Source organism: Hemibagrus wyckioides, linkage group LG01 (genome assembly GCF_019097595.1).
Source record: "Hemibagrus wyckioides isolate EC202008001 linkage group LG01, SWU_Hwy_1.0, whole genome shotgun sequence".
Lineage (NCBI taxonomy): Eukaryota > Metazoa > Chordata > Actinopteri > Siluriformes > Bagridae > Hemibagrus > Hemibagrus wyckioides.
The window spans coordinates 4,834,957-4,852,189 of record NC_080710.1 but is presented as its reverse complement, the minus strand read 5'-3'; the positions used below and the strand labels follow the sequence as shown (position 1 = coordinate 4,852,189).

The following is a 17,233-nucleotide window of genomic DNA, read 5'->3' as shown; positions in this document are numbered from 1 at the left end:
TCGTATGAGCAAACTATGTCATAATATTAAGATAACATGGTAATAAACTGGTAATAAAAGACTGTAGAAATGCTAAATGATTAAACACATGAAACAGAAACTGTCACAGAGAGTAAAGCAGCAGATCCATCACAAGATTAAACAGTTGCTATTAACGCTGCTGTGGATGCGAGTGAAGTTAGGTAACTTTTGATTATTTTTTTATTTTCAACTGAAAGGGCATTTGACCTAGATGGTAAATATAGAAATTGTCCATCTCTATGTCTTTAAGACAGCATGTACTGTATTGCTGCTGCATTAGCATGGATGCAAATAACATATCATGTTATGCTATACTGTATGTTTACATGATATATCTCTTTTTTTAAGACCTGTTGGTGTAGGTTTTACATTCAAAACTCTCCAATGAGTATACACTATTTGTAAAATAAATGTCTTAATATATTTTCTTTTTAGCATGGACATTGTCGCAAACAACCTTTACATTAAGTATATAAATTATAACAATTTATATTTATTTCCAATGAGCAAGTCAGAGGCAGTGGTGGTGTGGGAAAAATTCCCTGGGACAATTTAAGGAAGAAACCTTGACAGGAACCAGACTCAAAAGGGAAGTGCGATTACAAAGCTGTACATTAAAAACTGATTTCTCAGTTTCTCATAGCTCTGACTTGACGTTATCAAATGTTCAATGATGGAGACTTGAGCACAAAAGTGATTGTGGCAATTGCATAGATACTATTATTATATGTTATATGAACATGCTTATATATAATTAAATACACTCGATTGCCAAAAGTTTTGGGACACCCCTCCAAATCATTAAATTCAGGTGTTGCTTTTCAGAGTTTGGTCTCGGCCCCTTAGTTCCAGTGAAAGGAACTCTTAATGCTTCAGCTTCATACCAAGACATTTTGCACACCAGTGCACAAAGCAAGGTCCATAAAGACATGGATGAGTGAGTTTGGTGTGGAGGAACTTGACTGGCTTGCACAGAGTCCTGACCTCAACCCCATAGAACACCTTTGTGATGAATTAGAGCGGAGACTGCGAGCCAGACCTTCTCGTCCAACATCAGTGTCTGAACTCATAAATGCTCTTCTAGAGGAATGGTCAAAATTCCCATAAACACACTCCTAAACTTTCACAGAAGAGTTGAAGCTGTTATAGCTGCAAACTCCATATTACATTCATGTGCACATAAAGGCAGACGTCCCGGTTTTGGTCTGGCTCACAGTCTCCACTCTAATTCATCCCAAAAATGTTCCATCAGGTTGAGGTCAGGACTCTGTGAAGTTCCTCCACCCAAACTCTCTCATCCATGTCTTTATGGACCTTGCTTTGTGCACTGGTGTGCAGTCATGTTGGAACAGGAAGGGGTCATCCCCAAACTGTTCACACAAAGTTGGGAGCATGAAATTGTCCAAAATGTCTTGGTATGAAGCTGAAGCATTGAGTTCCTTTCACTGGAACTAAGGGGCCGAGCCCAACCCCTGAAAAACAACATGATTTGGAGGGGTGTCCCAAAACCTTTGGCAATATAGTGTATACTATAATGGGATGGTATAGATCATGAGATAATGGGAAATGGCTTTAGATGCTTAAGATTCTGTTCTACACCCCTGCTCATCAGTAATAGGTTTCACACATGATGTTTTTAGCTGTTCGCACCAATCTGTGACACTTTTGTGTGTCAAAATCTCAAGAAACCAGGTTCTGAAATAACCAAACTCACCAATCTGGTACCAACAAGCAATGTCAAAGTCAGTGAGATTTTTTTTCACTGAAATTCTGATGTTTGTTGTGAACCTTAACTGAAGCTCTCGACCATTGCACTGCTGCCACGTGATCACTGATTGGATGATTGCAAGAATGTTAAAGCAAGTTCCTAATAAAATGGTCGCTGATTGTAATCTTTACCTTTATTAATGAATATCCATGCATCATCTGAAATAGTTTGCCAGTTGGTTTGAAAAAGAACAAACTTTGGACGGACACGGTGTAAAAATATAGAGTATAAATAAATAAAATACATGTTCTCGCTTTATACAATAACCAAACCTGTTACAGACAACACATGATACCAGCCGCTTGCTGGTTAACAAGTTTCAGTGGATCTTATCTCAGCCTTGAGAAATCAAAATCAGCAAATGTCATTTTTTCTAATGTTATAAATGGAAAAAATTGTTTGTTTAGCTCTACGGTAACAAATTTCACCTAGGCCTTCTTCGCCTGTATAACCGGAGTCAAGAGCGCGATCGACTAAACTACGTCTAAACGTAATATTGTGTGTGAAAGAAAATATTAATGATTAGTAATTTACAATATATGGAATAATATAACAACTCTCTATAATAAAATAGTGCACCTAAGCATCCACAACCCAAGTTCAAGAAAGAACACACACATACACTACTATCTTACAGATAAAAGTTGCTCAATAACCAACGATGGTGAAGGAAGTGTCACTATCACAGTACTTCATCTGCCTTATCTGTTGGTTTTTTTTCTTGACACATCTGGAGTAATGTAAGTGACGAGATCAGACCTCAGTTAAAACTGTGTACTGAGGCAGATCATTAAAAATAACGATGCCCTTTTTCTGTGGCAAAGCATTTCAGTGACCCAGACTTCTTGTAATCATTTGCACCATGCTAATGTCTCTCGATTTGAAAATAGCTGAGGTCAGGACGTTTTTTCACAATGTTCCTCTTATTCAATCAGACAAAACATGTTTATGTAGAGATTAGTATTGAACCGAAAATTTTCAAGAAACTTCTTCATTAACCAGTGTGGGAGGTTTTTGGTGAATCCACACTGTAACATATGTAGGTCAATCACATCTGCATGCAGTGTTGATTTGTGTGTTACACGTTTAACCGTATCTTTAACACCTGTTTAGTTCTGACCTGCTGTGGGCTGGTTTTGTGGTTGTGTGTTTTGGAAAATAAAGCCTCTGATCGAGTGTCCTACACTTAAAACTCTCGAGCAGGAAGCCAGTTCTGATTTACATCTCCTTAATTGCCACATGGTACACAGGAATTTGACTCAGCAACGAAAACATCTAACATACCTTCAAATTCAGCTTGACATGGGTGTTTCATTACATTAGCAGCATTTATATAACCTCTAGATCAGGGGTGTCCAATCTTATCTGCAAAGGGCCGGTGTGGGTGCAGGTTTTCATTCCAACTGAGCAGAAGACACACCTGAGTCCACTGAAGCCAAGATCAGTTGATTAGCCAGTTGGAATCAGGTGTAGCTTCTGCTTGGTTGGAATGAAAGCCTGCACCCACACCGGCCCTTTCTGGATAAGATTGGACACCACTGCTCTAGTTCATGATAGGGCAAACAATTGAGGCCAATCTGAATAACAATTAAATGTTGCATATGCCAATAATATTGGTTACTATGGATCCTTATTCCATCTACTTATTGGAATGGTGGATATTTATTATTTAGTCCATGAATAAGCAATACTCTGGATACACTGGAGTCCGTTATTTGTTAAAGTGTCAAAAACATGATCTGCACTCAGGGGTCTCTTGATATGCATCAAACAAACAAAAAAATCCATGTAGAAACATCATGCTTGGGCAGTAGAATTAATGTGCTGTTCGAGATATAGCGTGACTTTGCAGTTGCTTCTGAACTACTTTCCATTTCTGCCCAGGCATGCAATATGGTTGTCTGCACGAAAGCATGCCAGTGTTGTGTTTTATGAGGTTAGTGCATCACGATAGGAGAGCCAGTGCACCCGGTCAGGGGGCAAACTCAGCTCTATGCCAGTGTCCATTAATGAGTAATTTTCAACAAGAGGTTGGGAATAATACAAGAACGTTTATCTCATGGTGCAGTGGTCTCAGGTGGGAGCTGATGTTGCCCTCTGGATCAATTTTCCTGCAGGGTCTGGCTTGCAACTTCATTTTCGTTGGGTGACTCACAGTATTCTTTTATTTTGTCCAACATCTCACTGGGTGTCTTCTTGTATATGGGTATAAACCCTGCAGAGGCCTTCAATTCTCTTAACCAGCTATAGACACTGTTTCAGGATACCAAGTTACAAATCCACCAAGAACTAATACAACGTGAAACTCTACTAACAAAATGACCAATTCACCGCGTGGCATTTGTAGCAAGACCACTCTCCTGGCATCACCACAACTATGTGGCCAATAGAAACGAGGTGTGAGCCACAGCTTTATTATATAGTCTTATTTACATTTAAATGCTTAACCATGGGGTTAAAATTAGCCACATAAAAAAAGGTTGTGGCTTTTGGGATTTAACATGGTTGAAAGGTTTTGCCATGCAACTCAACTGAAAGAGGAAGTTTTCTTTTAACGGATCGGCACAGCATCTAGTCGAATAAACTCCAGAAAGACAGTTCTCAGGATTACTTGTGTGGGAAAGATAGGAAGTAACCACCAGCCTCCTTTTGTGTGCTTCTCTTGTATATTCAGTTTGGAAGGAGACCAGATGACACATGTACACCTCACCTTTATGTCAAATTTCCATTGCCTCATCATCAAATCAAATTTTGGTAGATCAAGGTCTGTGCGTATCTCATATTTGCCTCTCGTCTGTTACCTTCTCCAGACTCATGATGACCTGCAGCACTTGATCTATTTTTTGGGGATCAGCCTAGACGTGTCCCAGATCACCACAAGCCATTGGACAGGAACGTTGTTGTGCGTTCTATCTGCTAAGACATAACTAATTTCCCCCCCTTTCTACATCTGTAATATATTCACTCAGTAAAGTCACCTTCATCAGATGATCTGTGTGTAATAATAAGTACACTTGTGTAGGGGGTTGGTGGGATTTGGTAGGTGACAAAGTGCAACAGCACAACCACAACCAATACAACACTACTGCCCAATATACACACGCACACACACACACACACACACACACACACTCACATATTTGATCTATTATAGCGATATGGAGGTCACAGGAAGTTTATTTATGTTAATGCTGAGACCTGAGACATGGCGCATTTCTCATGAATAAACTAAATGAAATCTCATCTAAGTGCATTTACACTATAATCACCTGTGCTCATGTAGCGTCAGGCTACGAAGGCTTTCGTTTGATTACACTACGCTAATCTTAATATTTATATAATGTTTCATGTTAATATAATATGATTTTACTTGCCTTCTAATGTACTGTTTGTCTTCATACACCATGGTCATAAAATAGCATATAGTTAAAAGAAAATGGATACCAAATGCATCTCGGTTTTGTGAACTATTACAAAGCATGCTTAGAGTACCTTGCCAACCTCAAACAAAAATATCACCTGGTTCTTGGTGCAGGGGTGTGTAAACAAGGTCTATAGGTAAGGAGGGTTGGTTAAAGGAGGTTGTTAAAGACATGGTTTGTCAGTGTTTATGTAAATGAACTCGAGTGACTGGGAAAAAGCCCTGACTTCCACACTGACTCCACCTCAGGCCTTCTTGCTTGACATCAGTTCCTGACCTCATTAACACAGGTACCTTAGAAAATCTAGTGGAAATCCTTACCAGAAGAGTGGAGGTTTTCATAACAGCAAATGGGGTCTAAATCTCCCAAGCACATACAGGGGTGATGTCAGGTGTCCACTAATTTTTGGCCTTATTGTGTATGTTTGTAAATAACATACTTCTGAACTGGGCTATGGTGGAGTTTGAGAGGTTACTCCTCGTTAAATGTGTAACAGACCAACCACATACTATCTGACAGAGCTGTATAATAAGCCACATAGGGCTACACAGGAAGTCTGTCTGTGTAGATTAGTTTAGCACATGCTGCAGTTCCTATAAGTGACCAAAGCAAAACATGATCTACCTTTATTTAGACTCAATACAATGTCCACTGTCCATGTAAAATTGTTTTCTTGTGTTAGACTGAACCAAAGCAAAATGCTCATACAGTGATCATCCATAACATTCATGAACCATCTGACTATTATTGTGTTTCATGTGTGTTCCACTGAAGAAGGCCTGACTTGTTAAGTTATGGACTCTACAGTACAAGACCTCTGTAGGGGTGCTGTGGTATCTGCTTCCAAGACGCTAATATCAGATTCTTTACGTCTTGTAAGTAGTGAGGAGATGCTTGATTAGATTGAGATCCTGGGAATTTGGAGGCCAAGTCAACACCTTCCATTAGAGAATATAGTTGAGAACCAATGGGTATATTTGCAATACCATTGAACTACCAAGGGTACTCAAGGTTTGCTTGTCTGGACCTTTGTTCAGGTAGGTTGTACATCCACCTGAATGCGAGGTTTCCCAGCAGAACATTGTCCAGATTCTCAAATAGCATCTGCCATAGTGCATCCTTTCAACCTTCACTCTCCATCTGCATTAATGAGCCTTGGGGGTCCATGATCCTGCCACTGATTCACCAGTTGTCCTTTCTTGTTGAACCACTTAGTCAGTAAGTGGTTCAACAAGAAAGGACTTAGTCATTACTAACCACTGCATTTCTGGAAGACCCCACAAGACCAGACATATTGGAGTCTCTGACCCAGTTGGATATATTAGGCAACAGTTGTTCACTTGTTGCCTAATATATCCCCTCCATTGAGAGATGCCACTGTAATGAGATTTATTATTTTATAAATTAATTTTCTCAATTTAAATTCAAAATATTCTGAACAACCCCATATAATGGGCTTACTTGTTGATTTCTCAATGTGGCCTGTTGATTTCTGATGGCGTTGAGTCATGTGTTTTTCTGCCTTTAGACTTCCTAATGCTAAAATAGTACTAAAAACAGCTGTAGATTTAGCCTACCTACTTATGCCTAACGATAACAATCTTTCCATGCGTTATCAGTCTGAGTGAGCTGGGCAGATAAAGTGCTGAGCAGCAGGAAGCCAACAAAATGTTGAGCTGCAGAAAACAGATAAAGTTGGTCTGGGGATGAACACTGAGTAAATATTAATGCTATTTCAGAGAATATTTAATGGAGACTATTTAAAGAACATGGTGTGTTTTGCTTGCGTATGTTACGATTAAACATGGACCTAGTTTGCTTCTCTGTATGTTTAATAGTTTTTTTAGATGCACTTTCATACTACGAATCTCTTGTTTTACCACATCCCAAAAGTGTTCTTGACCACTGACTTGAAAGGCCACTGTAAAGCCATGAACTTATGTCCATGAAACCAATTTTTTTAATGAATTTGCTTTGTGACATTAAATGATTGTGGCCATGAAGGGATCGAACACGGTCAGCAACAGTACTCAAATAGGCTTTGGCATTCAAGTGATGATTGATTGTAGGCTAGAACTCAGCCAAGAAGATGTGAAGATTCATCAGATCAGGCTACGTGTCTTAGAAAGTCCAGTTTTGATGAGCCTGTGCCCACTGCAAGAGGAACATGATGTTGTCTTCTGCTCTTGTTGCTTATCCGCCTCAAGGCTAGATGTCTTCTAAGATGCTTTTTTGCCGAGCTACTGTTGCCTTTCTGTCACCTCAAATCAGTCGTTTCAATCTGCTGGACTGCTGCTCACTGATGTTCTTTTTATATATATATATGTATATATACACTATATTGCCAAAAGTATTCGCTCACCCATCCAAATAATCAGAATCAGTTGTTCCAATCATTTCCATGGCCACAGGTGTATAAAATCAAGCACCTAGGCATGCAGACTGTTTTTCCAAACATTTGTGAAAGAATGGGTCGCTCTCAGGAGCTCAGTGAATTCCAGCGTGGAACTGTGATAGGATGCCACCTGTGCAACAAATCCAGTCGCTTCTCGCTTCCTCGCTCCTAAATATTCCACAGTCAACTCTCAGCTGTATTATAAGAACGTGGAAGTGTTTGGAAACGACAGCAACTCAGCCACGAAGTGGTAGGCCACGTAAACTGACGGAGCGGGGTCAGCGGATGCTGAGGCGCATAGTGCGAAGAGGTCGCCAACTTTCTGCAGAGTCAATCGCTACAGACCTCCAAACTTCATGTGGCCTTCAGATTAGCTCAAGAACAGTGTGTAGAGAGCTTCATGGAATGGGTTTCCATGGCCGAGCAGCTGCATCCAAGCCATACATCACCAAGTGCAATGCAAAGCGTCGGATGCAGTGGTGTAAAGCACGCCGCCACTGGACTCTAGAGCAGTGGAGACGCGTTCTCTGGAGTGAAGAATCGCGCTTCTCCATCTGGCAATCTGATGGACGAGTCTGGGTTTGGCGGTTGCCAGGAGAACGGTACTTGTCTGACTGCATTGTGCCAAGTGTAAAGTTTGGTGGAGGGGGGATTATGGTGTGGGGTTGTTTTTCAGGAGCTGGGCTTGGTCCCTTAGTTCCAGTGAAAGGAACTCTGAATGCTTCAGCACACCAAGACATTTTGGACAATTCCATGCTCCCAACTTTGTGGGAACAGTTTGGAGCTGGCCCCTTCCTCTTCCAACATGACTGTGCACCAGTGCACAAAGCAAGGTCCATAAAGACATGGATGACAGAGTCTGGTGTGGATGAACTTGACTGGCCTGCACAGAGTCCTGACCTCAACCCGATAGAACACCTTTGGGATGAATTAGAGCGGAGACTGAGAGCCAGGCCTTCTCATCCAACATCAGTGTGTGACCTCACAAATGTGCTTCTGGAAGAATGGTCAAAAATTCCCATAAACACATTCCTAAACCTTGTGGACAGCCTTCCCAGAAGAGTTGAAGCTGTTATAGCTGCAAAGGGTGGACCGACGTCATATTGAACCCTATGGATTAGGAATGGGATGTCACTTAAGTTCATATGCGAGTCAAGGCAGGTGAGCGAATACTTTTGGCAATATAGTGTATATATATATGTATAAATAAACTCTAGAGACAGTTGTGCGTGAGACTCTCAGGAGATAAGCAGTCATAGCAGCTATAGAAACACTATAATACAGAATGTCCTGTCTGCCTGTCTGGCATTAACAATCAGGTTATGATCAAAATAACTTTTGTCTGTCTGTCTGATATGTCAGATCTGACATATATATATATAGTATCTCACAAAAGTGAGTACATCCCTCACATTTTTGTAAATATTTTATTATATCTTTTCATGTGACAACACTGAAGAAATGACACTCAATACACAGCCATTAATGTCTAAACCGTTGGCAACAAAAGTGAGTACACCCCTAAGTGGAAATGGTGGAAGGCGCTCCCCCACCTTCCATTTGAGGATGCCCCACAGATGCTCAATAGGGTTTAGGTCTGGAGACATGCTTGGCCAGTCCATCATCTTTACCCTCAGCTTCTTTAGCAAGGCAGTGGTCGTCTTGGAGGTGTGTCACAGTACATGTTGGCATTCATGGTTCCCTCAATGAACTGTAGCTCCCCAGTGCCAGCAGCACTCATGCAGGCACAGACCATGACACTCCCACCACCATGCCTGACTGTAGGCAAGGTACACTCCTCACCTGGTTGCCGCCACACACGCTTGACACCATCTGAACCAAATAAGTTTATCTTGGTCTCATCGGACCACAGGACATGGTTCCAGTAATCCATGTCCTTAGTCTGCTTGTCTTCAGCAAACTGTATGCGGGCTTTCTTGTGCATCATCTTTAGTAGAGGCTTCCTTCTGGGACGACAGCCATGCAGACCAATTTGATGCAGTGTGTGGCGTATGGTCTGAGCACTGACAGGCTGACCCCCCACCCCTTCAACCTCTGCAGCAATGCTGGCAGCACTCATACGTCTATTTCCCAAAGACAACCTCCGGATATGACGCTGAGCACGTGCACTCAACTTCTTTGGTGGACCATGGCGAGGCCTGTTCTGAGTGGAACCTGTCCTGTAAAACTGCTGTATGGTCTTGCCCACCATGCTGCAGCTCAGTTTCAGGGTCTTGGCAAACTTCTTATAGCCTAGGCCATCTTTATGTAGAGCAACAATTCTTGTTCTTGAGACCTTGTAACACTAACGAGTCACATAACACCAGGGAGAGTAAATGGCTAATTGGGTCCAATTTGGACATTTCCACTTAGGGGTGTATTCACTTTTGTTAGACATTAATGGCTGTGTGTTGAGTTATTTTGAGTGGACAGCAAACTTACACTGTTATACAGGCTACTATACTATTTTACATTGTAGCAGAGGGTCATTTCTTCAGTGTTGTCACATGAAAAGATATAATAAAATATATACAAAAATGTGAAGGGTGAGATAAGTATAAGTATATATATTCACATACACACACACCACACACACACACACACTACACCCTAGAAAGATATGATCAAAGAGTGAACATAATATAAGGATCTGAAACTCCAAAAAAACCACAGAAAGAGAGAGAGTGTGTGTGTGTGTGTGTGTGCGCATGTGTATATATGATGTTCTCATTCTCTGTTGCTCAACATACAGCATCATCGTGAACAGCTCCAGGTACAGATCGTTCTTCTGTCTAACAACTTAAAATTTAGTAAATATTAATCTCTCTAATTAATTTTGTTCTATAATTAATTGCAACAGGTTTATGCTGGTTTGCTGTAACTGCCTTGAGTGATGCTTCTGACAGATGGGTATCAAAAAATAATGCCGTTGTATTTTACAGAAAACGAAGATGAGATTCAGTCTTTTCTCCCAGTTGGTCGTCTGGTTTTCCCAGACGTGGGGAATTCTGATGTGTCTGAATATCGAATCCGGTACTCTGCTGTTTACATTTCTGCCGTTGAACCCTCCTGTTCTGTTCACTGCTTAGCAATTGATGCTACATTGACCCAGACATTGTTAAATAATTTAATGAATCTTATCAGCAACATAAGCTATGCAGTGTACACACAGATGGGAGCATTCTAAACACATTTATTTCAACATGTTTTTCACTATTATTTTGTCTGCCTAAATTTAATAATTAGACATAAAAATGAGTTAGATTTAAAGCACAAACTTAACATTGTGTCATATAAAGATTGATTTGTTGTTTGTGTGTGTGTGTGTGTGTATGTATGTGTAGCTCATATCCACAGTTGCCAGTGTTTGAACGATTACCTCTTCACCATCAGGTGCGAGTTGAACATGACCTCTGAGACACGACCCCATGATGCCCTCTACTGGCTGGAATTCTATGATGAAAGGTTGTCCTGTATAATGCGCTTCATGCATTTTCAAGTTTGGGGGTGGGGATATACATCGATCCGACCTTGAAATAGTTTTATCATTAGTATTAAACATTATGTGATTGGTGATCAGAAGCGGTGCGAGATAATGTGAAAGTGGAAGCTTTGAAATGTGGGAGGTGATGCTCTCTTCATCATGACTGATAAGCATATAGGCCATGCATCCTTCATTGTACCAGACAGACACATAGGCCACGCCTCCTTTACGGTGACTGGGATATTAATAGGCCGTTTTGTGGTCAGTTTAATTAGCATGTAGTGAAAAAGTGGTTGATGTTTTCGCGTGATGTCTGTAAGTAGGTGTTGTTTTCTGTCAAGTTGCCAGTGAATGAAAACAACTTGAGGTAGTGTGGTTTAACAACAAAGTGAGCAGAACGAAGTGGAAATTCGACTGCAAGTAGAGGCACCTGGGACTCTAGCAATTATGAATTTGACAGTAATAATAAATAATAATAATGTAAAGAAAATAGCACTTGATCTATTATTTCTCGTTCTATTTTTAATAATACACCCCGATGTGTGAAGTTGCCTTCTAACTTTCAAGTGGATCGTATTCTTTTAAATGATTCGAGTCAAATCATCCACAAACTCTAGCATTCATACACATTTTTGAATGATAAATGTTGACACCCCTAATATACCGAATATTTAACACAGTATACTTTGACATTTATGATCCATAAAGATTCCTATGCTGTACTGTGTAGCGTATATTTACCAGATGTGTCTGTTGTATTATCGCACAGGGAGCCGTTCGTGTGTGTGTTAACGTCGCAGACAGACCCATGGGTGTGTGTGATGAACCTGTCTACACGGGTTGAAGGAACCTTCACGGACACGAACCTCTTCCAGATCTCATTTAACTACAGTTTACACGGCAATAACAATTCGTTTGTGCTGAAAAACTTCTACAAGCCAGTAGACTTCAGTAAGACACACACACACACACATAGAAGTACAAATGCACTGTATGTGTATATACATTCATACGACGTGTGTATTTTACAGTTCAGCCAGTTCCACCGTCAAACCTGACGTTGCTATGGAAACCAGATGAGGCTGTTTTCCACTGGCTCAGTGGCTATGATGAAAGCATAATGCTGGTCTCGAAGCTCCGGTACCAGCTCAGCATACAGAGGAAAGGCGGGGTGTGTGTATGAAGCCCTAACGTTCTTCTGATACAACACTTTACTCACCACATAAATGTTTAATATTTGAGTCGCTGTCATCAACTGGCACTGTGTGTATCAGGATAAATGTTTAAGGTTTTTACTTTCTAATAAGTCATTTAGTGCAGTATGGTGCAGCTGTAGCTTCTCTTTACATGAGGGTGTGTGGTTTGGGTCATATCCATGGTGAATAATGCCAGAGACATGTTGGTGATTGTTGCGGTTGCTATAATGTGACCTATATACTGAATAGGGTGTATATTTTGGGTCACAGTGACCACGCAAAAGGGTTTTTGGCGTGTGTGGAAGAGCAGAGTGGGTGATGGTTTCGCAGGTGGTGTAGACGGTATATCGCGTGTTCACAGGTGTTTGAAGTCGAATCCTTTGAAACCAACATGTCGGTGCCGGTATCCACCTTTGCGGCTTACACTGACTACACAGCCCACGTGCGCTCAGTGCCTCATCAGATCCATTACCGTGGCGTTTGGAGTCACTGGGGTCCTGCCATCAGCTGGACGACTGGACCCATTAACGGTAAGAAAAGTATCTGTTTCTGTTGGTTGTGCCATTTGTTCACGTGACCTAATTCCCTTTACTATGTGGCTAATTGGTTTAGATAGATAGATAGATAGATAGATAGATAGATAGATAGATAGATAGATAGATAGATAGATAGATAGATAGATAGATAGATAGATAGATAGATAGTCAGTAAACATGTGTGAATTGTGTTCTGTTCTTTGTGTGTTCAAAAACAGAAACTGTGTCTTCCGCTACAGTCTGGATGGCTCTGTTCGTACTGCCGGTGATATTGCTCTTCTACTTTTCATACACCAGGTGAGTCTTTCCGTTCCTCTCTCTGTATCTCTCTATCAATCTGTCGGTCTCTCCACAAAGCCAGAATTAACCATTCAAGACCAATCAAATAGAACACAGATACACCGATACGATGAGGTTTGTACACAAGTACATGAGAAACGTTCTTGTGCTTTGTTGTCATGTGCACATCGGACTGATGATAGATAGTAAATTTATTGATATTTTCCCGCCAGATGCAAAAGGTGTGTACTGAACCCAAGTCCTGCTCCTCATATTGGAGATTTCAAAGTGAGTGAAATATTTTGCTCTGTCTAAATGTTTTAAGCGACTCGCAAACGTCGGCAGTCTTTGGTTCGTCTTCATGTGTAAATATTATAAATACTGTGTGTGTGTGTGTTTTAGCAGTGTTCAATCATGTTGCCAGAGAAAGTGGGCGACCTGCTCCAAAGGGAAGAGTCTCTACAGATTGACAACTTGATTGAAGAGCCGAATCCCGCCCAGTTAGAAAAGACAAACGACGTCAATGACGGCTCAAACCACGCCTCCTTCACCGGATCACCCAGATCTCCCAGCATGCTTCAGTCTTCCGTTGATTCAAAGGTCAGCATGGGTAGCTGGACGCAGACTTGGATGTCAGCAGAGAAGGGGAGTGTGACGTACAGCGATGAGTACTGCACGCTCTCATACCCCATAAGTGAATGATATGGTGTTAACACACACAAGAGCAAGAACGGGACACGCGACCATCATGAACGACTCACAGGTTAACATCTAACATATATTTACTAGACAGAAGGAAGGTTTCCTGTTTCCTGGAAAGCATCACATTACATCATCACCATATATCATCACTTTCCATCCGAGATTCTTGCTGCTCACAGAAAGGCAGAAAATCTCAACTCACTGTTGTGATGTCATACTGTAACGAGGCACATGGAGAGGTTGAAAATGTTGGACACGCTCTCAGTGACTCAGATGCTTCGCCCACATATCAAAGAATCATTTCTTTTGAAGCACTTTTATGGCCACAAGCTCCAGAATCTTGTAAGAGGAATTTTCACCACTGCCATAGGAAACAAAACTGAGCTTAGAAAATAAATAAAGCTCCCAAAGGAATTTTTAAGGAATTCCAAACAATCCCATCCATTCCCAAGGAATTCTCCACAATCCCACCCATTTCTGAGAAACTTTTGTACCATACTCTCAAAGAAATTCCGAACTATCCTGCCTACTTCTGAAGAAATTCAGAATCCAGTCCACTGCCAAAGCAATGCTGTCCAAGCCCACTCACTCCGGAAGGAACTTTGAATAAATCCACTTGTTCTCATAGACGTTTGGAACAAGCCCACCCACTCCTGAAGGAAATGTGAAATGAATTCTGGACAATCACTTGGGCTCTCTGGGTATTCTGAACAATCCCACCCACTCCCAAAGAAATTCTGAATAACCCTGTGCACTTCCAAATGAATTCTGGACTATCCAGTCCACACTTAAAGGAATTCTGACCAATCCCACCCACTCTCAAAGGAATTCTGAACAATCCCACCCACTTTAAGAAATTCTGAACAATCCCACTCCTCTAAAGAAATTCTGAATAACCCCGAGCACTTCCAGTGGAATTCTGGACTATCCAACCTACTCCCAAAGGAATTCTGAACAATCCCACTTACTCCAAAGAAAATCAGAATAATCATGTGCACTTCCAAAAGAATTCGGTACTATCCAACCCACTCCGAAAGGATTTTTGACCGATCCCACCTACTCCCAGAGGAATTCTGAATAATCCAACCCACTCCCAAAGGGCTTCTAAACAATCCAACCCACTCCCAAAGGAATTCTGAATAACCCCTTGCACTTCTAAAAGAATTCTGGACGATCCAACCCACTCCCAAAGGAATTCTGAACAATCCAAATCACTCCCAAAGAAATTCTGACCAATCCCACCTACTCCCAAAGGAATTCTGAATAATCCAACCCACTCCAAAAGGAATTACCCATATCAATAAAATCATCACATCACATCAATAAAAAAATCACATTTGTAATTGTTTTTTATATTGCTGAGGAAGAAAAAACACTTATCTAACTGTTCTTCACAATGCCATATTGATTATTTTTCTACAACGGCACAACCTCAAGTGTTTATTCCTTAAGCATTTGGCATAAAGTTCTGGAAATTCCTCAGTTTCTGTATATTGTACATTAAAGAAGCAGTAGCTTGAGTTCAGTAGAATTCATTATAAATTCTAATGTTCATGAAAATCCATTCTCTTGGATGCTCTGTTGCGAGATGTTTCACTTCCAGCTTTGATCCAAGAAATCAGGGCTGTCGGAGATCTTCAGATTTGGAGGTGAAATGCTTTTCTATCAATCTAGCATTATAGTAGCAAAGAGATATATTTCCTGTCATTTCCATAAAGATAATTATATGGTCTGATATTAATGAGGACTTTGTAGCTCCTTAAATATGTAAATAAGGACATGATGCACGTCAGGAAATAGCTGTTTTTTTTATCAATTACAGTGTAGCATATCTTCCCTATCTCAGGTGTATATGAACATGCTGTTATTTACAAATCTATCCAAAAATAATAATAATAAAAAGGTTTTTATACGGTTCGTTGTGTCTTTAAAATATATTATATTATTAATGTTTAATATTTAAGGCATGTTAATGTACAAGTTGTCAATTATAGATTTTTTTCTTTTTTCTTTAAATATTGGGTTTGTTTTAAAAATTCTATATTTGAAGTTTTTTATTCTTTTTAAAAAGTATAATTTTTTTGGTGTAACGTTCACATATGTGCAGTGGCATGAAAAAATATCATATTTAACATTAGAAATTTTTTGATTTAAAAAAAAAAAAAAAAGCCTAAGCCTAAAATTGAAGCATCTAGATGTCAAAATGTTTTTTTTTACACATCAATTCTTAGTCAAAGACTTCTTTTTGTTTTAAATCCCACATCTAAAGGCATAATTTGAAAAACACATGGGCTGTTTGGACTGAAGTGACCCTGACTGCAGTCATAGCAAACACCAGAAATCAGAAATCTAATGAGACAGTAGATCCGTGTTTACCAAATACGGGTATTTCCCCATAATTACACTTAAAAATAAGTAATGAAACCCTTATAGGGGTGTGACGTCAGAGAAAAATAATCAGTAGGTGCGTTTACATGGACACTTTTTAATCAGATCGGACTGAATTCAATCAGATTGACGAATCCGATCGCAGCGTTTACATGAACGCGGTATAAAGTAATCAGATTGTTATGTGCGTTTACATGACACATGATTAGAATCGGATTAGATCTTTTGACATGCGCACAGTCCACAAAAACAGGATTCCCGCCGTAACATCCGTACCTCATACGTCATTCTTGCATCATTGCACATGCGTAGAACTTTCCAGGAACATATTCCATCCGATTAAGTGTTTACATGTCCTCTCGATCGGACTAAAAATGGTTTAAACCACCCCTCTCCATCCGATTGAAATTTTAATCGGATGTGGCAAATTCCATCCGATTGACGTGTTTACATGACACTTTTTTTAATCTGATTGTGCTTCTAGTCCCTGTTACGATCGGATTACAAGTGTCCATGTAAACGCACCTAATGACAGGCTGGAGTGGTGCAGGTTGATGCTAAATGGAGACTGACCAATCCTTCACAGCATTTTAAGTCTCATCTATTCATATTTAAACAAACTGTTAAGAGTAGCCCCTGCAATCAATATTCTTATCACACACATGAATAAGACAAAAAATAAATAAAACGCATCATGCCCAAAACCCTCCATCATGCAGACCCTGACCCGTAACTAAAGAACGAGCCGACAGCCAAGACCATAAACGCTAAATAAACAGATCTTTACAGAAAGCATCACCATGGCAAACAGTGCACATTTTTTATGCACAACCTTTACCACACAAGTCCCTTTGGAAGCCGTTTCAAATTTGTAATATTAATCGATGCCTTCTGACCAATCAGAATCGAGAATTTTGAGGACTTGGATAAGATCTGGCTAAATCCTCAGCCTTCCTGAACAAAGCAATTGGAATCAAACGAGTCTTTTGCATCGTGTCTCGAGTCCTGGTACTAAAGATGTGTCCAATGTAGCGAGTAAGCT

At 40.3% G+C, this 17,233-nt stretch overlaps 1 protein-coding gene across 4 annotated transcripts; it reads left to right on the top strand.

Annotated features, from left to right (window-relative positions):
- The first annotated feature begins 10,277 nt into the window (after positions 1–10,277).
- LOC131363518 (interleukin-4 receptor subunit alpha) lies at positions 10,278–15,120 on the top strand. Of its 4 annotated transcripts, none has more exons than XM_058406409.1 (9): positions 10,278–10,379; positions 10,549–10,639; positions 10,951–11,071; positions 11,860–12,041; positions 12,122–12,261; positions 12,648–12,816; positions 13,062–13,119; positions 13,335–13,389; positions 13,507–15,120. In XM_058406409.1, the coding sequence occupies exons 2-9, from the start codon at positions 10,558–10,560 to the stop codon at positions 13,801–13,803; spliced, it is 1,104 nt and encodes a 367-aa protein (XP_058262392.1). In that variant the 5' UTR covers positions 10,278–10,379; positions 10,549–10,557; the 3' UTR covers positions 13,804–15,120. The 4 variants fall into 4 exon arrangements, with proteins under 4 accessions (XP_058262392.1, XP_058262319.1, XP_058262242.1 ...); XM_058406336.1 differs by having other exon boundaries at positions 13,504–15,120; XM_058406259.1 differs by having other exon boundaries at positions 13,041–13,119.
- Positions 15,121–17,233: the final 2,113 nt, after the last annotated feature.